Raw genomic sequence first — 21,410 nt, forward strand, 5'->3', positions numbered from 1 at the left:
TGATAAGTGATTCCTAGTGAAAATTACGGGGTTTAGAGATAAGAAGGGTCGTTTCGTTGTCGTTCTTGTTTGGTATATGATAACTTTCTGTAGCAATTTGTTCATATGCATATTTTTTTCTAAATACTAACCGACTTCGAGATAAATTCAATTTAAAGTTCTGATTATTGTTGAAAAATTTTTTTTTCAAGTTTCAATACTTTCCCGAAGATTTTCCGGAAAACTGTTAATGCTAATCGATTTCCAATGTCAAAAAACCCCTCTGTCCATAGTTTTAGGAAAATATGAAACAATATCGCAATTAGGTCAAAAAGTCTAAAATATGGTCCCTGTTAGGGATCAAATTTTTTGTTAAAACAACTAATTTTATGAGATTTTTGAAAAGAATCATAATTTAGCTGATAAGGGGAAGTGGGCGAGGTCGATTGCGACGCGAAAGCAAATGAGGAAATCAGTTGTGCAGTCTATTTTTTGCGGCGTGCCAGAGAAAAACTTTCTATTTAATGTTCAAATATTTTTAAATGGTATTTGAAGAAAAAAATTTGGCAAAATGATTGGTCCAATTGAGACGATCTCCTTTAAAGGTGGAGTAGAGTCAAACATTTTTTTGCTTCAAATGACAGAAAATGGACCCTAATAACCGAATATAACTGTAAAAAAAATTTAAAAAATTTTCTAAATTTTTTATGATTTTTTTAATTTTTCAAAAATCAAAGAAGTACGGCTGACGAAATTTGAATTACCGCGCAAATGAGTGACGTCATTTTTGATATTTTCGCGTTTTCTGGCTAAATTCGTCGGTTTTTCTCAATTTTTTCTTCTATATTTGATTTGAAACATTGTTTGTCAATTATGTAACCACTTTTCCGTTAAAAAAACTTGAAAACCCTTAGGAAATTGCCAGAAATGTCAAAATCGGTCTAAAATCCGTAATTTAATATTTATTATTAATTTTTTTTCAAAATAACTATTTGAAATAATTGACAAACAATGTTTCAAATCAAATATAGAAGAAAAAATCGAGAAAAACCGACGAATTTAGCCAGAGAACGCGAAAATATCAAAAATGACGTCACTCATTTGCGCGGTAATTCAAATTTCGTCAGCCGTTTCTTTGATTTTTGAAAAATTAAAAAAATCATAAAAAATTTAGAAATTTTTTTTAAATTTTTTTACAGTTATATTCGGTTATTAGGGTACATTTTCTGTCATTTTAAGCAAAAAAATTTTCGACTCTACTCCACCTTTAAGAATTTGCAGATTATTTTTTTTGCATAATAACCTTTGTTAGTTTTCGATATTTTTTCTTAAAATTTTCGGACAGGGGTTTTTAGACATTTGAAATCAAATGGCATCAACAGTTTCCTAAGAAAAAACTTATAGGAAGTATTAAAACTGGAAAAACGTAGGTACTTGGGGATCGCCTCCCCTTTATCGATTGGTGGACTGGGTTTGTATAATATTTCTCTACTTTCCCTAATTCTAATTTGAAAGAAAGTGCGCCTAGAACACACGCGGTTAATAAAAGTCTCTATGTCATATTTTTGCTGCTTTTTTTTAACATTTTAAAAAGATTAAAAGCTTATAGAAACATCACGGGTCCTCATGCTGTGTAGAAACGTTTCTGCACAGTTTTGCGCAATCAATGAAACAGTGGATGGAATCATTGACAAATTGCAGAACATCAACACCTTGGTAGGTTGAAGAAGTTATTATTGGAATTTGAAATTATTGAAATTTTGCAGCTTAATCCCCTGATCGGCGAACCAAAATCAAACCACGGTGCATATGATGATGACATTTTACAGCTGGACTTGCTGAGAGAAAAACTTCGTCTACAAATTGACAAGTTTCGAGAGATCTCTTATGATAGAAATGTTAGCTTTGCTAAGTTGGTAAGAGTTGAATTTATTTAACATTGACAATTTCTTTCTGCTTTCCAGAACTTCATCGCGCAATTCAACACTATCATACAAGGACAACAATTGAGAACCATTTGCCTCTCATTGAAGAACACAGGGGATAGAGATGAAATTTGTGAATATGGTCGGCTTACGAAGAACATATTACAGCAGATTGCAGATCTGCAAAGGAGTTTTGAACAGGAAAATGAGCAAGTGGAAAATGAGAGCAGGGAACGGACCGAGAACAGTCTATCCGTTGATCAGACCCGGCAAGGAATAGAGAACGCGAGACTAGTCTTTGAAAAATTTATTCCACTGGTTCATTCATTCAATGGGATTAGAAACCATCTAGATAAAATTTCAAATCATGTAAGTAAGTACCATCGTTCAAAATGTTTCTATAAAAAACCTTTTAGTGTTGTCCGTTATACGGTGAAGCACCACGTGTGACCGCTGGATTATTGGATGAAAGTTTAAGATCATTGGACGATGAACTCAAAAACTTTGAGGCGAAACTAAATGATTTCAACTCATTTTTGGAATACAAGTCACGGCAGCTGTTTGAATCGTGCTCGGTAAGCGTTGATTAGTACTTGATAAAATCTGATAGCCAATAGCAAGAGTTATGCAGACAAAAAGTACACTAATCAATAAAAATATAAATGTGTGCTGTCATAGAAAATATATTCTCGGTATTGACTGGCACAAGAACAACGTTATAGAAAAAAGTCATTTGTTGCACCTAAACAGGGTTACAAATTTTTTTGAAAATTCGATCTTCCTTATAGGAGCTTGCTGCAAAAATGGACGTCCTGATTGCCGAAGGGGAAATATACACGATCTGCGTTCATCTGCCAGAGGCAATTGCAAATCAACACTTCGACGGGATCATACTTTGCGGGAAGAAAGCTAAGACGTTGTACGAGGAATTCTCAAAGCTGAGGATAAATATTGGAAAAGAGATGAATAAGCTGAAGCTGGAATACATCGTGACGCCAAATTCACGGCTTTTCTAAGATTTTAGGAATTTTTAATGTTTTAAATGTATACTTGTTAAGTTTGAACAACATCACTCATTTTTTACCGGTTGCTCTAATAAATGATCTTCACTTCTTGTTTTTGCTAACTAATAAGTATGATGAATAACTCCGAGGAATTGAAATTATTATTAGAAACTTATAGTTATTTTAAGTATTCATTTTAGACAAAACTTTGCTTCGGACGTTCCAACCTTTAAAATGAATTTCAAGAATTGGTGCCGACTACGAAAATTTTGAAAAATTTGTTGTAATAAAGCTTCCATGTAATTTTTGTGACCACCCGAAAAGTCTTCCCTATTATTATATACAAAAAAACTAATGCTATCGTGATAACAGAACGATGCAGCGTTATCAATCGTATTCTCGTGCTCTGTCTTATGAAATTGTCTTCTCTAGTACAACTTACATGTTTTATTGTTCAATTTACTTGAGGTCGTCCTCTTTATATAGCATTCCTTATACATTGATTGATTGTTAAATTGATTTAATATCCTGTTTTGGGTGCTCAAATATGTTCCACATAAAATCCACATAAATCCACATAAAATTCTATGCAGACCTCTCTCAATACAAACCTCTATTGTTTCTTCGAAAAATAATGTTTGAATTTGTTTGCAGAATCATCAACACACAGACATGAGCTACCCTTATTCCAACCACCACAGTGTATCATCTTCTAGTGGTATCCCATTTCAGTCAGACGAAACGAACTATTTTTCCAGCAGTCGTGAGCCCGGAAAAGAAGTGTAAGAAAAAAGTTGAAACCTAAAAACTTGAAAATATATTCAATTTTAAATACACTCAGTCAAGAGCGAGTCACGGCAACATGGTCCAAAACCATGCCTAATTAGTAAACCATAACTAAATAGCTTAAAACCATTGCTAAATTAGCAAAAAAACATTGTTAATTAGCAAAAAAGGCTAATTAGCAATGATTTTCAGCTATTTAGTTATGGTTTACTAATTAGGCATGGTTTTGGACCATGTTGCCGTGACTCGCTCTTGACTGAGCAGGCCGAATATATTGAAAGTAGAAAGCAGATCTTCCAATATCCCAATGTACAGTAGACATCAACAAAGTGCAATACCATCTTTCATGGAAAAAACAATAAGCATACGGGATTATCGACCAGATGAAAAAGAGGTGAGGGAATTGATGATTTTTCTAAAAATTTATAAGAATTTTGCAGTTAAGAGTAGAGGACTATTACCCGAGGAGAGATGTGAAAAAGTTCCAAGAGGTCAGAGAAGGAAACGATCTGGATATTCTTCAAAGCTTTGACGATGAGAGGTTTGTATAAATCAAATGCACTAGTGTTCAAATCGACTGTAAAAAAGTTACTATAATATTGGTTCAAATTTGCATGCTTCACCTACGTGCAATCTTTTTGTCGCAGCTGACATTAGAATATGTATCCTACAAAAATACAATATCAAATTTATATTTTATTTTCCAGCGAATACTTGGATAAGGAACACAGTTCAAGAATCCGCGATTTAGAAACTAAGAAGAGAAACTGCATTGCTAATTTCAAGTTGAAAAACAAAAAGGAAGTCGAAGAGTTATTCGCGAAGCTGATCAACATTTTACGTATCATCGAGCGTGAATTAGATCATAATTTGGAATGTGAAGCTTCGATTCATTTCTCCGACAGTATAGAACATCAAATTGAGGAATTCAATAAGCAGTCCGAGTACTTAGATCGATTCATGTTACGATCTAACTATCTCGATCAAGACTTTTTTGAAAATATTTCGGTGTGAAATTATGCCTACCTTTGATTAAGTATTATGTGATAAATTACAGGAACAAATCATAAAAATTGAAGGTATTGTCAACGACACGAACCTCCGCGCATTATGCATTCACTTTCAAAGAGCCTATAACAATAAGGACACCGAGAGAATGGAACTTTACAAGAGAGATCTGAAACCCTTACGTTTGGCCGTACGAGGAATGGCTCATGCGTCTGAGAAACTTGTTAATTAGGACTATAATTCCTTGTTATACATGAATCATTTTTAAATGTTTTAAATTGCTTGCTATTGTTTTTGCATCACACTGTGAATATGTTGCAGTAGTTTATATTTTGACCTCAACTTCTGTTTGATTTAACATTTTAAGACATTATTTACAGGGTCTTAGATGTCGTGTAGAAATGTGTCTTCTCAATTTTGCGAAATTATTGAAATCCAGAATTTTTGGCTTCTATGGAAATTATTTTTAATTTTTTGATTTATAATATTGTTGAGAAGCACCATCCGCATTGAAAATTTGTAAAATTATGAAATTTGGCCCAAAACGGAAGATTTTACACAAAGCATTCATTACAGTCTTTTAAAAATGTATCAGGATCGTCAGTTTTTCGATTTATGTGCCGTAAAATATGTCATTTTGTAGAGAAAAGTCTGTTACACAAAAATCCATGTTTGAAAATTTAAAATTGTTTTTATTAAATACTAAAAAATTGTAAAAATAAGATATTAACGTAAAATTGTTGAATATTTTCACATTAGAAATTAAATAATTAGAATTTCAAACAAGGATTTTTGTGTAACAGACTTTTCTCTACAAAATGACATATTTTACGGCACATAAATCGAAAAACTGACGATCCTGATACATTTTTAAAAGACTGTAATGAATCCTTTGTGTAAAATCTTCCGTTTTGGGCCAAATTTCATAATTTTACACATTTTCAATGCGGATGGTGCTTCTCAACAATATTATAAATAAAAAAATTAAAAATAATTTCCATAGAAGCCAAAAATTCCCGCGAATTCTGGAGTTCGTGAGGTGCCGCGCGAGTGCGCTCTAATAATTATGAACACTTGAGAAGAGCGTGTACAACAGGGGTGGGCGGCTAATAGCTGAATTAGCCGAATTAGTCGACCGGCTAATTCGGCTAATTCGGCTAATATTAGCCGAATTAGCCGTTAGCCGACCTTTTTACCGATTAGCCGAATTAGCCGTTAGCCGAGTTTCGATATTAGCAGACATTAGCCAAATTAGCCGAAATATTCGTTCGGCTAATTCGGCTAATTCGGCTAACAACAAATTATTATTGTTTAATTGCTTTCAGTGTGTTTTTGTTTCTGTTACCAATTGAATTATTGTCACTTACTTGATAACCCACAAAATTAGTGAAAAACTTGCTGAATCAACAAAAAAAAATCTGAAACTGATAAGTTAGCCGAATTAGCCGAATTTCAGCCGACCGGCTAACTCGGCTAATATTAGCCGAATTAGCCGTTAGCCGACTTTTTTCCCAATTAGCCGAATTAGCCGATAGCCGAAAATTTTGAAACACGGCTTCAGCCGAATTAGCCGTTAGCCGAAAAAAACGGTTAGCCGCCCACCCCTGGTGTACAACTCCCCACGGCCACTGCTGGCGTCGATTTACGGCGCGTCGCGTGTCGCGTCGCGGCTCGAGTTTTATTGTAATTGTCCGTATGTTACAGCTGAATCCCATATTCGGCGATCCCCGGGTAAATCCTGGGGCCCATGATGCTGACGTGCACCAGCTGAACTCATTTCGGGTAAAACTTCAACGACAAATTGCCGAGTTCCGGATGGCCGCTAGGAATGATGGATATAGTATGAAATTAGTATGTTACATGTTGTTTTAAGAAACTCCCAACAAATCGCCCGATTCAATTCCAGAACCTTATCTCGAAATTCAATAACATTCTTCAAGGTCAGCCACTCAGAGCCATTTGCTTAACACTACAAAACGTCGTGGACAGAGCCGAGCCGGAGGAGATTTCTAGATATGGGCAGCTTACGAAGAGCTTATTGAAGCAGATCACGGAGTTACAAGGGGAATTGGACAAGGAGCAGGAAATGTTTGAAAATGAGGCTAAACAACGTATTAAGGAAAATCTATGGATTACTAAAACCAGGCTGAGTATCGAAATCGCAAGGATGGTATTTGAAAAATTGAGGCCTGTGCAGAATTCGTTTGATGTGATCCGAAATCATCTTGGCAAAATTTCGAGTGAAGTATGCTGGAAGTTTTTGTTGAATCTTTTGAATATAATTTTTACAGTGTTGCTCATTACACGGTGAAACTCCATTTTTTGGATTTGGCTTATTGGATTCTAGTTTTAGTTGTATTCGTAGTGAAATAGATAATTTCGAGAGAAGCCTGGATGTGTTCAACTCTTTTGTGGATTATACATCACCTACACTATATGAATCATGTTCAGTAGGTTTTTTTGGCTTAGACTTGGGCTTAGGCTTTGGCTTAATAATATGATTAAGCTTAGCCTTACGCTTGAGCTAAGGCTTAGGCTTAGGCCGGACAATTCCAACTTTCAAGGGATTTCCAATACTGATACTTTGAAATTTTCGTAAAATTGACATTTTTGTGAACATTTCTAAAATTTTTAATTTCTTTCATAAAATATCGAAAAAATTCCTGAAATTTTCGATTTCCACAGTGAAAACTACCGTGTGGCTCAAATTTTTGAATATCCTGCCTGAAGATTCCAGAAAATTAAGTTTTTTTTTTAATTCTAATTTTCGAGACTATTTAAACTTCCTGTAATTTATTTTCTAAAAATTCAAATTTCCAGTTATCTCATTTTTTATACATATTTTGCAGAATTTTGCATCCCAAATGGACGTCCTTGTTACTCAACAAGATATTAAATTGATATGTGATCATTTGGCCGATGCAATTTCCAATCAACATTACGACGGGATCATACAGTACGGAAAGAAGGCTAAAACATTGTACAGCGATTTTTCCGCACTGAAAACTTTTATAGGCAGAGAAATGAATAAGCTAAAGCTGGAGCATGTAGTGAGCCCCAATGCGAAGCTTAATGCGGATAGCTAGGAACATAAATAATATGTGTATGCTGATGTGTTTTCTCACTGCCTAAACATTTGCCGGTACTTGTTATATTTATGATAAATTTTATCCTTTTTACACGGATTTCTGGCTTCCCTATTGAAATGGAAGATGTGGGGTAGATTTACGGCGCGTTGCGTGTCGCGTCGTGGCTTGATTTTAGTTGTAAAAGTAAATGTATTTGTCCATGTGGAGCACACGAGATTGTCAATGGAGCGCGAAAAATTCAACGAGGAAGGTCAGAACTGAGGAAAATTTGAAAATTTAGTCGATAATTGAAATAATTTTATTTTAACCAGTACACATCTATACAATGGCTCAATAGCTCGACAATTATCGATTTTTTTTCGCTTAAAAATCCTGGGTCATGTCATTTTTTCAGCGCCTTTTGATATTCTTCCTCGTATAGCGATTTGAGCCTGTTGAGTTTTTTGCCGACATCGATTTTTTCGACCTTCTCCTCGACTTGCTTCATTCCACGGACGATTGCCTTGGCGGCAAGACGTACAGGCACTGATTCGGATAACTGGAAAATTTGGATTTTTAGGAATGTTTTTAAAAAAAATTAATTGCATTGGATTTTAGTAAAATTTGCGGCGAAAAAAATTCGAATTTTTCAGATTTTTTTTAAAAGCGGAGCACTTGAATCAGTGAGTTTACAGAATTTTGAAAAATTTCAGTAAAAAAATTTGAATTTATCAGAATTTATTCAAACTTTTTTTTTTCGAATTTTTAGTATTTTTCTGAAATAAAATCGAATTTTTAGATATTTTGATCCAAAATGTTTGAATTTTCAGATTTTTTCAAACTTTTTTATTCATTCGAATTTTTTAAAATTTTCAAAAAGAAATTTGAATTTTTAAGATTTTCAGGATTTTTCTGAAATAAATTTGAATTTTTTAAAATTTTTATGGAAATACAGTGCGCGCGCTTGCTATAGGACCCCCCCTAAATTTTGGCAGTATTGAAAAACTCCAAATTTTTCGTTGAAAACTATTATGATATTTGAAATCAGGGTGTCGAAAAACCTATAATCCCATGTTTTCATGTATTTATCATAAAAATTGAGAGCACCCGACCAATATTTCAAAAATAAGGCCGCGCGTTTGCTATAGGACCCCCTCAGATTTTCGAAAATTTTCACCGAAATTCTCGATTTTTCGAGTTTTTATGAAAAAATAAGTTTCAAAACTATGTTTAATTACGCTTATAAAGAGAAATTGTCCCTATTTATTACTTTTCAGAAAAATTCAAATTTCGATTTTTACTGATTTTTTACATTTTCAGATGTTTAAGCCCGAGAAGAAGCTCACGTGCCACTTTTGTGCTTCAACTTCTATCACCTGATTTGAATAGTAGTTTCGCAGAACTTCGTAAATTTTGAGCTGATTTGGACAACTTAAACTCATTTTACAGCACAATTTATGCGAAGCTTTTGCGCTGTTTTCAACTAACAAACTCATTATGGGCTCATAACTGAGCTCTCTACTGATAAATATTTTCGACAGTTATCAGAGCATTTACCTGACACGTTTTGCTAACTGTTTCAGGCATGCAGTCACTGAGAAAAAAATTGCTCAACCATCTACAGGCGACGAATCTCGAGTTCTCAATTTGCAGTACATTCTCAAGCTTTTTTATGTTGAGTGAATTTTCGATCACAGTAGATGGTTGAGCAATTTTTTTCTCAGTGACTGCATGCCTGAAACAGTTAGCAAAACGTGTCAGGTAAATGCTCTGATAACTGTCGAAAATATTTATCAGTAGAGAGCTCAGTTATGAGCCCATAATGAGTTTGTTAGTTGAAAACAGCGCAAAAGCTTCGCATAAATTGTGCTGTAAAATGAGTTTAAGTTGTCCAAATCAGCTCAAAATTTACGAAGTTCTGCGAAACTACTATTCAAATCAGGTGATAGAAGTTGAAGCACAAAAGTGGCACGTGAGCTTCTTCTCGGGCTTAAACATCTGAAAATGTAAAAAATCAGTAAAAATCGAAATTTGAATTTTTCTGAAAAGTAATAAATAGGGACAATTTCTCTTTATAAGCGTAATTAAACATAGTTTTGAAACTTATTTTTTCATAAAAACTCGAAAAATCGAGAATTTCGGTGAAAATTTTCGAAAATCTGAGGGGGTCCTATAGCAAACGCGCGGCCTTATTTTTGAAATATTGGTCGGGTGCTCTCAATTTTTATGATAAATACATGAAAACATGGGATTATAGGTTTTTCGACACCCTGATTTCAAATATCATAATAGTTTTCAACGAAAAATTTGGAGTTTTTCAATACTGCCAAAATTTAGGGGGGGTCCTATAGCAAGCGCGCGCACTGTATTAAAATTTATCAGAATTTTTCATAATTTTTACAGAAAAAAATCGAATTTTTCAGCCAAAAAGTTTGAATTTTTAGATTTGTTCAAATTTTTCAGAAATAAATTCAAATTTTTCAAAAAGAAATTTGATTTTTTTGAAATTTTTCAATCTTTTCAACCAAAAAATGGAGTTTTTCAGAATTTTTCAAACTTTTTTGAAAAAATTTCGAATTTTTTTTTCAAATGTTTCAGAAAGAAATTTGAATTTTCCGATATTTTATGAATTTTTCAGGGTTTTTCAAAATTTTCAGCCAAAAATTAATTTTTAAAATTTTTTTAAAAGAAATTTGAATTTTGCCAGAGTTTATTCGCATTTTTCAAAAATAATTTGAAACTTTCAAAATTTTGCAGTAAGAAATTCGAATTTTCCAGAATTTTTCGAACTTTTTTAAAAAAATTCCATTTTTTCTAATTTTTTCAAAATAAAATCGAATTTTACGAAATGTCATGATTTTTTTTTTGAAATTATCGAAATTTCCAGAATTTTCAGAAAAAATTCAAATTTTTTAGAAATGTTCAAATTTTTTCGAAATTTATCGCAAAAAAACTGAATTTTTAATTTTTTTCAAAGCTTTTGCCTAAAAATTCAGAAATTTCCAATTCATTTTCCCCTAAAAAATAACCTGCTGAATCGTTTTCTCATTGTTGAGAAATGTGCGGAAGAGCCGGAACGGCATTCTGAAAATATTGAATTTTATTGGAAATTTCCAAATTTTGGAACATTTCCAAAAGAATGCAGATATTTCAACGATTTTTCGTCTTTTTTTTTCGTAAATAAAAAGGATTTTTTACATGATAAAGCGTACATTTTAAGGAATTTACAGGAAAAAAGAAGCACATCACAATAAAATTTGGGGATTTGGGGTTCAGGAGGGTAAAAATAATAAATTAAATGATATTTTGAGCAAAAAAGAGCATAAAAATAGGCGAAAATCAGTGGGGAAAAATCAGCGAAAAATCAAAAAATTTATACATCCGGCGTATCGAGCTTCTTCTCAATATAATAATCCACCAGTGTCTTCACGTTAAGCCGGAAATTGTCCAAATGGCACTGGATATGATGAATACAGACGTCGTCGAGCCCTTCTTGGCCCAAAGCAACGGCTTTTAGGATTTGACGGCGGTAAGGGACGGCCATTGTGACTACCTGGAAGAAAAATTTTGGGTTTTTGGGAGAAAAATTAGTTTTAAATGTTTGAAAAAAAAAAACGAAAAACGTGCTTAATTGAACAAATTGCGCAATGAAATTTCTTTTATTCGAAAAAAATTTTTTTTTTTGAAATTTTACAAAATTAAAAACAAAATCAATTTTTGACGGTTCAAAATTGAAATTTATTCGAAAAATATTTTTAAAAATCCAATTTTTTAATTTTTTGTCAAAAAAGTTAAGGTTTAAAAATATTTTTTGAAAATTTACAAAAAATCGGAAATATTAATTTTTAAGGTAAAAATTTTGATTTTTTTTTAATTTTTAATTTTTAATTTCAATTTTTGGTTAAAATGGAAATTTGTTTAAAATTTAAAAAATTCAGACTTTTTTTCCAACTTTTTGTAGAAAATTTCGAGTTTTTTAAGTTAATTTCAACAATTCGAAAAAAAATTTTTTTTTGAAAGTTTCAAATTTCTAGTTCATTTTTTTAAATTTGTATGAAAAACAAATTTTTTGTTGAAAATTCAAATTGTTGAAAATTTCGAGCTTATTGTTAATGATTATTCGAAAATATCAAAAATTTTAAAAATTTAAATTTTATAAAAATTTTGAGCATTTTTTGAATTTTATTGAAAAAAAAAACTAGTTTAAACATATTTTTAATTGAAAATATCGACTTGTAAAAAAAATTTCATTCGAAAAATTTCGAAAAATCATATAATATTTCTGGAAATTTTTTTGTTGAAAATTTCGTGTTTCTCTGAAATTTTTTGTAAAATTCAAAAAAAAATCGATTTTTTTAATGAATTTTATTAGAAAATCACCCTTTTTTCAACTTTTTAGGTAAAATTTAGAAAAAAAAATTGGAATTTATCATATTCTAAAATTTGAATTTAAAAAAGTTATTATTTTTTTATTTTGTTTTTTCGGAAATATATTAGAAAAATTTCGAATATTCGAAAAAAAACTTTTTTATAATTTTTTTTCTAAGATTTTAGCTAACTTTTTCAGAATTTTCAAAAAAAGTGAAAAAAAAATTTTTTTTGCAAAATTTATTTTTTTTTCGTTCAAAATGTTCAAAATGCTGCTCCATACTTTAAAAGCCTGTTTGGCTATAAATCCATGATGTCTTTTAAGTGATTTTCCATAGGCGGTCGCCACAGCTCCACTCAAATCCTCGGTTTTATCACGTGGAAGGCCTGAATTGTAGGCGGTGACCATTTCGGTGAGCAGCTCGAGCATGAATTGAAGTCCTCTGGAAAATTGGGGAAATTCAGAAAAAATGGCTTGAAAATTCGGATTTTTTAGGCTTCTAGTGCCAAAAATTACAGATTTTTACGTCAAATTTGAGCTTAAAATTGGAAAAATCAGTTTTTTTTTAACTTCTAGGTTGAATTTTAGGCTAAAAAATGGAAAATTTGATTAAAAATGTGAAAAATTCAGAAAAAATGGCCTAAAAATTCGATTTTTCAGGCTTCAGACCCGAAAAAATCAATTTTTGACGAATTTTACCGAAAAATTGCTGATTTTTACGTAAAATGTGAGCTTCAGCACATTTTAAAGCTCTCTGATGGCTTAAAATCGGAAAAATCAGTATTTTTACATTTTACTATAATTTTGGGCTTAAAACTGATTTTTGCGTTAAAAATTTGGAGAAAATCGACATAAAATTCGAAATTATCGATTATTTAGGCTTCTAGTGGCTTAGAAGACCCAAAAATTCAAATTTCTGACGATTTTTAGGCAAAAATTGCAGATTTTTATGTCAAATATAAGCTTTTCATGCTCCTAGAGCTTAAAATTGAAAATATCGATATTTTTGACTTTTTACTAAAATTTTGGGTTAAAAAACCTGATTGAAAACCTGACCTGATAAAACCTGAAACCTGAAACATGATTTTTGCTTCAAAGATTGAAAAAAATCGAGGAAAAATTTGAAAACTTCGATTTTTCAACAATTTTACGACAAATTTGAGCTGTGAAAGCCAAAAAATTGGAAAAATCGATATAAAAATCGAAATCTTCAATTTTATAAGCTTTTAGTGGTTCAGAAGACCGAAAAATTCAAATTTTTGACGAATTTTACGTTAAATGTGAGCTTCAGTACAATTTCAAGCTCTCAGATCACTTAAAATTGGAAAAATCAGGAATTATCCGATTTTTGACTAGAATTTTAGGCTTAAAACTGATTTTTACGCCAAAAATTGAAAAAAAATCGATATAAAATTGGAAAACTTCGATTTTTTCGATTTTTCTCGAATTTTATGTAAAAAAACCTGGGATTTTTCAATTTTTTTACAAGTTTTGGCACATTTTAGCCAATTTTCACTCAATTTTTCGCCATTTTCTGCACCTTTTCAACCACAACAGCCCCTCGGTGGCAATTCCGAACTTTCCGCCGTGTTCAGCAAGATCCGCGTCAATCAACTGCTGTAGATACTTCTGTCCTTCTTGATCCTTCTCGAAGCGAACTCGAACTTTGTCCACATTTCCTTGAATATCCTTCCGAACGAGGCTGAACGTGGCGCCGAGGAATGCTGAAAAGTTGGAAATTTGTATTGAAAATTGGATTTTTTTTTCGAAAAATTCGTGCTTTTCCCATAAAAATGCTAAAAAATCGGGTTTTTCATGATATTTATAGAAAATTTCGGAAAATGTTGCGTTTTTTCATGAAAATAGTGAAAAATCTAGCCGTGACGCGACCGCTCCGCGTGCGAAATTCAAAATTCTGCTGAAAAATCGGTTTCATCTCGAAAAATGCAAAAAATAATCAGTTTTTTAAATGAAAAATTTTAGGAAATTTGGTTTTTTCCTCGAAAAATACTGAAAATTTACGGTTTTCACCGAAAAATTCTGAGAAATTTGGATTTTTTATCAAAATTTTTGTATTTTTCCATGAAAAATTCAGTTTTTTCTCGAAAAATGCCAAAAAAAATTCAGTTTTTCTATGAAAAATGCCGAATATTTTGGATTTTTTCTCGGAAAATACTGAACAATTTACGGTTTCCACGAAAAAATGCTGAGAAATTCGGGGATTTTCCTGAAAAATGCAAGAAATTCGGTTTTTCTCGAAAAATCGCCAAAATATTCGGATTTTTTCGGTTTTTTTCATAGAATAAGCTAAAAATTCAAGGTTTTTGCTCAAAATTGGCATTAAAAATCGGTTTTTTCCATGAAAAATGGGTAAAAATTTGGGTTTTTGAAGAAAAAACAGAAAATTCAAGCGCCGCAAATGCGCTCCAATGCCAAGGAAAGCCGCGACGCGACGCGACCGCTCCGCACGCGAAATTCTTCAAATTTCGCTGAAGTTTTCATGAAAATTTCGGTTTTCTTTTTAAAAAATGCTGTAAAACTCGGTTTTTCCATCCGAAATTTTTAAAAACCCGGGATTTCTCTGAAATATTCAGTTTTTTCGCGGAAATCGATGAAAAATTCGGTTTTTTCTCGAAAAATACCGAAAAATTCAGATTTTCATGAAAAAAAAACTGGAAAAGATTCTTTTTTTCTCGAATAATGCTTCAAAATTTGGTTTTTCCATCAAAAATGCTGAAAAATTCGGCTTTTTCTCGAAAAAATCCTTAAAATTCAAAGCAATGCAAGTGCGCTCTATTGCCACGGAGAACCGCAACGCGACCGCTCCGCATGCGAAACTCAAACTTCTGCTGAAAAATTCGGTTTTTTCCCAATAAAAAAGCTCAGAAGTTCGATTTTTTCATGAAAAATGCCGAAAAAATTGGATTTTTCATTAAAAATGCTGAAAAATTTACGGTTTTCACGAAAAAAAAATCGTATTTTTCTTGAAAATTGCCAAAAAATTCATATTTCTCATCTAAAATGCTGAAAAATTTGGAGTTTTTCAAGAAAAATGGCGAAAAATTCGGATTTTTTCATAAAAATCTAAAAATTCAAAGTAATGCAAGTGCGCTCCAATGCCAACTGAAGCCGCGACGCGACCGCTCCGCACCCTAATTTTTAAAATCAATTTCAGTAGTTTTATGCCGGAAAACCGCAAAAAAACATCAATTTTTCAAGTATTTTTCAGTCAAAAATTCGAAAAGCCGCGACGCGACCGCTCCGCATGCGAAATTCATGCTTTGGGTGAATTTTTTATGAAAATTTCGATTTTTTCATGAAAAATGCTTTAAAAATTCGATTTTTTCGGTAAAAAATGCTGAAAAATTCGGATTTTTCATGAAAAATTCAATTTTTATGAAAATTTGTGTGCTTCCTTACACACAAAATCAGCAATTCCTTGGCAAGCGCTCAAAAACTGAGCCGTCGGAATTTTCCCATCATCGGTGAGATGTGGGAAAAAGTGCTCCGGCTTCGCGAAGTACGTCTCGTGTCCCGGTGAATCTGCCACGTCATTTGGCTCCACAGCAACCACTGGTGATGATGACGTCATCTTGAAAATTTTCGAGTTTTTTTGGCTTTTTACGGGGGAGTTTAGGCACAAATTTCGCAAAAATAGGTAAGAAATGGATGAAATTCCACTTTTTTACAATAAAAAGAAGAAAAATGAGGAAATTGCATCATGAAACGTGTATTTTTACAAGAAATTGGGAAAATTATTTAAATATTTAAATATATTTAACACAGCTCTGTTCAAAATGATAATTGGGCGAGTTTTAATCGATTTTTAGAGTAAAAATCACTGAAAAATCGTGTCCCACAGTGCGTACGATTCGTCCTTATATAGAAAAAAATTCGAAATGATAAGAAACGGGCGGCGCAGTTGAGATTGTACAGGAAAATGAGTCAAAAATTGGGGGAAATGAGGGAAAATTGAGTTTTTTCATGAAAAAATACTAAAAATTCGGGTTTTTTCATAAAAAATTATGGAAATTTCGCTTTTTTTTCTACAAAAACGTTGAAAAATCGGTTTTTTCATGAAAAATGATGGAAATTCGGGTTTTTTTCATGAAAAAATTCTAAAAATTCGGGTTTTTTTCATGAAAAATTATAGAAATTCGGGTTTTTTTTTCATGAAAAATGATGGAAATTCGGGTTTTTTCATGAAAAATTATGGAAATTCGATTTTTTTTTAATGAAAAATTATCGAAATTCGGGTTTTTTTAATGAAAAATAGTGAAAATTCTGGTTTTTTCATGGAAAATACTAAAAATTCGGGTTTTTTTCATGGTAAATTATGGAAATTCGGGTTTTTTTTTCATGAAAAATACTAAAAATTCTGGGTTTCGTCATGAAAAGTTACTGAAAATGCAGGTTTTTTTCATGAAAAATTATGGAAATTCGGGGTTTTCCATGAAAAAATACGGAAATTCGGGTTTTTTTCATGAAAAATACTAAAAATTAGGGGTTTTTTCATGAAAAATACTAAAAATTCGGGTTTTTTTTTCATGAAAAATTATGAAAATTCGATTTTTTTTAAATGAAAAATTATCGAAATTCGGGTTTTTTAAATGAAAAATACTGAAATTTCGGGGTTTTTTCATGAAAAATACTGAAATTTCGGGGTTTTTTCATGAAAAATGATGGAAATTCTGGTTTTTTCATGGAAAATACTAAAAATTCGGGTTTTTTTCATGGTAAATTATGGAAATTCGGGTTTTTTTTTCATGAAAAATACTAAAAATTCTGGGTTTCGTCATGAAAAGTTACTGAAAATGCAGGTTTTTTTCATGAAAAATTATGGAAATTCGGGGTTTTCCATGAAAAAATACGGAAATTCGGGTTTTTTTCATGAAAAATACTAAAAATTAGGGGTTTTTTCATGAAAAATACTAAAAATTCGGGTTTTTTTTTCATGAAAAATTATGAAAATTCGATTTTTTTTAAATGAAAAATTATCGAAATTCGGGTTTTTTTAAATGAAAAATACTGAAATTTCGGGGTTTTTTCATGAAAAATACTGAAATTTCGGGGTTTTTTCATGAAAAATGATGGAAATTCAGGGAAAAAATGGGAGAAAAAACGGAATTTTCAGCACACAATTTTCAAATTAAATTAACAATCCAAGAAATTGGCGGCCATCAGGAGCTCCAACGCGACATCTGGTGGAATCGGGAACTCTGGGATTTCGGTGGCTGCGTGGGTGTAGCGGACTTTGTAGGCAAAGTATTGGCACACTTTTTGGAGCACGTGCGATGGAATTTCACGGAAGTAGACGACGTTGCTCTCGTTCTCGGCGTACACTCCGGGGCCTGGAAATTTGAATTTTTTTATTTTAATTTAAAAAAAAAATTGTTTAAGGCATTTTTAGAGCAATTTTTAATTGAAAAATCAAAATTTTTTTGTTGGAAAATTACTGAAAAAATTGCATTTTTCATTGAAAATCAATGTAAAAATGGGATTTTTCTTGAAAATTGTGGAAAAAATCAATTTTTCATGGAAAATTACTCAAAAAATGGCATTTTTACAGTGAAAAATGCTGAAAAATCGGGGTTTTTCACGGAAAATGCTAAACAAAATTGGCTTTTTTCCGTGAAAAATGATTGAAAAATGGCGTTTTTGCATGGAAAAATGTTGAAAAACCGGGCTTTTTCTTGAAAAATTACTGAAAAATGCTGAATATTGGGTTTTTTCTCGAAAAATGATGAAAATTTTGCGTTTTTACATGGAAAATTACTGAAAAAAATGGCATTTTTCTTGAAAAATTATGGAAATTTCGCGGTTCTACATGACAAATTCTGAAAATTTGGCTTTTTTCTGTTAAAATTGTAGAAAAAATCGGTGTTTCTCAGGTAAAACTATGGAAAAATCAGTTTTTCATGACATTTCACATAAAATTTCGGAAAATTTTGCGTTTTTACATGGAAAATTACTGAAAAAATTGCATTTTCACAGTGCAAAATGCTAAAAATTTGGTTTTTTTTTTCAGTGAAAATTGTAGAAAAAATCGGGTTTTTCATGAAAAAATGCTGTAAAAATCGGTTTTTTTCGTGAAATTTTACTGAAAATTTGGCTTTTTTTAATGAAAAATACTGAAAAAATGGGATTTTTTACGAAAAATGCTGAAAAAATCTGTTTTTTCATGGAAAATTACTGAAGAATTCCAAGAAAAAAAAAAGGAAGTGCGCTCCAATGCGAAAGGGAGCCGCGACGCGACCGCGCCGCACGCAAAATTCAAAATTTTTCTGAAAATTTTGGATTTTTTTTAATGAAAACTGCAGAAAAATTGGGTTTTTTTCTCGAAAAATGTAGAAAAAATCAGTTTTTTCTGTGAAAAATGCAAAAAACCTCAGTTTTTCTACGAAAAAATCGATTTTTCGACGAAAAAAGTCGTTTTTAATGATTTTTTTTTTGTCATTTTCAGAGTTTTTGGAGCGATTTTCTACCTGAAAGCATGGCTCGGATGGTTCCAGAGGTAAGCGCGAGCTCCCGCTTAATGATAAACTCGTGATCATCGCTGCTGACGAGCTTCACGTACTGCGACGTTGGTCCCTCGATCCCACCATACTGTTTCGGTTGAGCTGCGTCCTGATCGCATTGAATTGCGTTGTTTTGGTCCGCCATTCTGAAGGAAAAATCGATTAAAATGGGGGAAAATTGAGGGAAAAAGCGGATTTTGGGCCACTTTTGCGAAGATTTTGTGATTTTCAAGCAAAAATTTAGCTGAAAAAGCACAAAATCTCACCCAAAATGATGAAAAATTCGATTAAAACTGGCTAAACTACAAGGAAATCGGTTAAAAAACTGCGAAATTGGGGGGAAAATCAATTTTTTGGGCGATTTTCGCGAAGGAAATACGATTTTCAGGCAGATTTTCGGCTGAAAATTATGAATTTTCAATAAAAATCCGATTAAAACAGGGAAAATTGCGAGGAAATTGATTTTCAGTGAATTTTAGGACGAAGTCTCACGCGGAAGGGTGAAAAAATGCAGATTTTCTGAAGAATATGGCTGAAAATCCGGGTTTTTAGGTGTCAAATTGGAAAATAATCGATTTTCAGTGAATTTTATGGGAAATTCTCGCATTTTTAGCGAAAAATGAGCTCCACGAGCAGGAAATTATGGAGAAAGACACGAAAAATGCAGATTTTTGGACAAATTTGAGCAAAAATCCGATTTTAGATGACAAATCGAGGAAAAATCGATTTTCAGTGAATTGAGAGAGAATTTCTTCTATTTTCTGCAGAAATTCGGCTCCACAAGCAGGAATTGATACAGAAAGACACGAAAAATGCAGATTTTTGGACAAATTTGAGCAAAAATCCGATTTTAGATGACAAATCGAGGAAAAATCGATTTTCAGTGAATTGAGAGAGAATTTCTTCTATTTTCTGCAAAAAATTCGGCTCCACAAGCAGGAATTGATACAGAAAGACACGAAAAATGCAGATTTTTGGACAAATTTGAGCAAAAATCCGATTTTAGATGACAAATCGAGGAAAAATCGATTTTCAGTGAATTGAGAGAGAATTTCTTCTATTTTCTGCAGAAATTCGGCTCCACAAGCAGGAATTGATACAGAAAGACACGAAAAATGCAGATTTTTTGAAGAATTCGATTAAAAATCGAATTTTAGATGACAAATCGAGGAAAAATTGATTTTCAGTGAAATATAGGGGAATTTCTTTCATTTTTCGCGGAAAATAAGACTCCAAAAGCAGGAAATTATGGAGAAAAACACGAAAAATGCAGATTTTCTGCAAAATTCGAGGAAAAATCGGATTTTAGATGACAAATCGAGGAAAAATCGATTTTCAGTGAATTTTAGGGGAATTTTTCGCTTTTTCTGCGGAAAATAAGGCTCCGCGAGCAGGAATTGATGCACAGAAACATAAAAATCCAGATTTTCTGAAGAATTTGACAGAAAATCCGGTTTTTAGGCAGAAAATACGAAAATAATTGATTTTCAGTGAATTTAAGGGGAATTTTTCGCATTTTCTGCTTTAAATTAGCTCCACGAGCAGGAAATTATGGAGAAAAACACGAAAAATGCAGATTTTCTGCAAAATTCGAGGAAAAATCGGATTTTAGATGACAAATCGAGGAAAAATCGATTTTCAGTGAATTTTAGGGGAATTTTTTCGCATTTTTAGCATAAATAAGGCTCCACGAGCAAAAAAACATGCGGATCTCGCAAAAATCTACGCATTTTGCACGAAAACAGCTGGAAAATCGATAAAATCGGAGCCAAATCTCGCACGCGACGCACATCTGGCAGCTTGCCAAGCCCCGCCCATCTACCGTACTCACGAGCGTGGCGAGACCCGCTGCGTCCCTCTGCCCGTAGAGCTGCCCGTCGGAGAGACGGGCGGCCGTCGTTCTGTGCTTCGCTGCAGATTTGTTTCGCACAAAAATCACTGGTTTTCACTATTTTTACGCTATTTTTTTGGTTTTTTCTTAATTTTCAGGCACAAATATCGAATTTAAGAAGGATTAGCTCATAAAAATCAAGTTTACGAGCAGGCTTTCCCTAAATTTAGTTGAAATTGGGCCTGGAAGTTATTAATTCTTCATGATTTTTCTCTTTTTGTTTGATCTTCAAATTTTTTCTATTTAATTTCAATTTTTTCAGGTAAAGAACTTTCATCCAGCCATGTACTGCCAGCGCCTTGCTCTCCCACTCACCCGCTCCCTCCTCGTAAGTGGTTTTCTTTGATCTTTAGGCAGTACTCCGACAAATTCGAAGATTAAAACAATTATTTTTCAGGCCTCGAGAGCCCCACTCGCTCTCCGCATGGAGAACGCCGTCGCTGCCCGCATGATCAGCACCACCGTCGCCCGCAAGGACATCGACTCTGCTGCCAAGTACATCGGAGCTGGAGCCGCCACCGTTGGAGTCGCTGGATCTGGAGCCGGTATCGGAAACGTCTTCGGAGCCCTCGTCATCGGATACGCCCGTAACCCATCCCTCAAGCAACAGCTCTTCTCGTACGCCATCCTTGGATTCGCTCTCTCCGAGGCCATGGGACTGTTCTGCTTGACTATGGGTTTCATGATCTTGTTCGCTCTCTAAATGTTCTGTTTTATAGCCGATTTTTGTTTTTTTTTGTGTGTGTGGGGGGAGAAGTCCTCTCCAACGTCTAAATTCTTCATAAAAACAAAGAACGTAGGCTGCGGTGTCGGATCTTCAAACTCAGTAATCTATTAGTTCGAATAAAATCCTTCGACTAGC

At 32.9% G+C, this 21,410-nt stretch overlaps 7 protein-coding genes and 2 non-coding genes across 10 annotated transcripts; 5 read left to right on the plus strand and 4 right to left on the minus strand.

Annotated features, from left to right (window-relative positions):
• Positions 1-1,584: 1,584 nt before the first annotated feature.
• pals-16 (Protein containing ALS2cr12 (ALS2CR12) signature) lies at positions 1,585-3,016 on the plus strand. Its single transcript, NM_065002.6, has 5 exons — positions 1,585-1,695; positions 1,746-1,895; positions 1,944-2,273; positions 2,321-2,479; positions 2,693-3,016. Exons 1-5 carry the CDS (start codon positions 1,606-1,608, stop codon positions 2,918-2,920), a joined length of 957 nt encoding a protein of 318 aa, NP_497403.5. The 5' UTR covers positions 1,585-1,605; the 3' UTR covers positions 2,921-3,016.
• Positions 3,017-3,554: 538 nt separating this feature from the next.
• On the plus strand, positions 3,555-5,075 carry pals-19 (Protein containing ALS2cr12 (ALS2CR12) signature). Of its 2 annotated transcripts, none has more exons than NM_001347299.2 (5): positions 3,555-3,690; positions 3,986-4,088; positions 4,135-4,235; positions 4,402-4,702; positions 4,752-5,075. In NM_001347299.2, exons 1-5 carry the CDS (start codon positions 3,581-3,583, stop codon positions 4,932-4,934), a joined length of 798 nt encoding a protein of 265 aa, NP_001334220.1. In that variant the 5' UTR covers positions 3,555-3,580; the 3' UTR covers positions 4,935-5,075. The 2 variants fall into 2 exon arrangements, with proteins under 2 accessions (NP_001334220.1, NP_001040888.1); NM_001047423.3 differs by having other exon boundaries at positions 3,556-3,690; positions 4,010-4,088.
• Positions 5,076-6,406: 1,331 nt separating this feature from the next.
• Positions 6,407-7,878, plus strand: pals-18 (Protein containing ALS2cr12 (ALS2CR12) signature). The gene is made up of 4 exons (NM_001027793.4): positions 6,407-6,553; positions 6,609-6,947; positions 6,994-7,152; positions 7,552-7,878. The coding sequence occupies exons 1-4, from the start codon at positions 6,518-6,520 to the stop codon at positions 7,786-7,788; spliced, it is 771 nt and encodes a 256-aa protein (NP_001022964.1). The 5' UTR covers positions 6,407-6,517; the 3' UTR covers positions 7,789-7,878.
• A 197-nt stretch (positions 7,879-8,075) lies between these two features.
• On the minus strand, positions 8,076-10,854 carry Y82E9BR.22 (ATP synthase subunit epsilon). The gene is made up of 2 exons (NM_001027794.4): positions 10,800-10,854; positions 8,076-8,329 (listed from the first exon to the last, which is right to left on the minus strand). Exons 1-2 carry the CDS (start codon positions 10,851-10,853, stop codon positions 8,174-8,176), a joined length of 210 nt encoding a protein of 69 aa, NP_001022965.2. The 5' UTR covers position 10,854; the 3' UTR covers positions 8,076-8,173.
• Positions 10,855-10,963: 109 nt separating this feature from the next.
• Positions 10,964-15,731, minus strand: Y82E9BR.14 (Glycolipid transfer protein domain-containing protein; the record flags this gene model as incomplete). The annotated part of the gene is made up of 4 exons (NM_001027787.5): positions 10,964-11,323; positions 12,422-12,581; positions 13,680-13,863; positions 15,560-15,731. The coding sequence occupies 4 exons, from the start codon at positions 15,729-15,731 to the stop codon at positions 11,144-11,146; spliced, it is 696 nt and encodes a 231-aa protein (NP_001022958.1). The 3' UTR covers positions 10,964-11,143.
• A 121-nt stretch (positions 15,732-15,852) lies between these two features.
• Positions 15,853-18,805, minus strand: elc-1 (Elongin-C). The gene is made up of 2 exons (NM_001393280.1): positions 18,625-18,805; positions 15,853-17,490 (listed from the first exon to the last, which is right to left on the minus strand). The coding sequence occupies exons 1-2, from the start codon at positions 18,800-18,802 to the stop codon at positions 17,294-17,296; spliced, it is 375 nt and encodes a 124-aa protein (NP_001380023.1). The 5' UTR covers positions 18,803-18,805; the 3' UTR covers positions 15,853-17,293.
• Positions 18,806-20,459: 1,654 nt separating this feature from the next.
• Positions 20,460-20,604, minus strand: Y82E9BR.30. Its single transcript, NR_052079.1, has one exon. It is a non-coding gene; the product is annotated as an Unclassified non-coding RNA Y82E9BR.30 (non-coding RNA).
• Positions 20,460-20,676, plus strand: Y82E9BR.27. Its single transcript, NR_052078.1, has one exon. It is a non-coding gene; the product is annotated as an Unclassified non-coding RNA Y82E9BR.27 (non-coding RNA).
• A 134-nt stretch (positions 20,677-20,810) lies between these two features.
• Positions 20,811-21,388, plus strand: Y82E9BR.3 (ATP synthase c subunit). The gene is made up of 2 exons (NM_001384026.2): positions 20,811-20,876; positions 20,946-21,388. Exons 1-2 carry the CDS (start codon positions 20,832-20,834, stop codon positions 21,249-21,251), a joined length of 351 nt encoding a protein of 116 aa, NP_001370803.1. The 5' UTR covers positions 20,811-20,831; the 3' UTR covers positions 21,252-21,388.
• The last annotated feature ends 22 nt before the right edge of the window (positions 21,389-21,410 follow it).

Source organism: Caenorhabditis elegans, chromosome III (assembly GCF_000002985.6).
Source record: "Caenorhabditis elegans chromosome III".
NCBI lineage: Eukaryota > Metazoa > Nematoda > Chromadorea > Rhabditida > Rhabditidae > Caenorhabditis > Caenorhabditis elegans.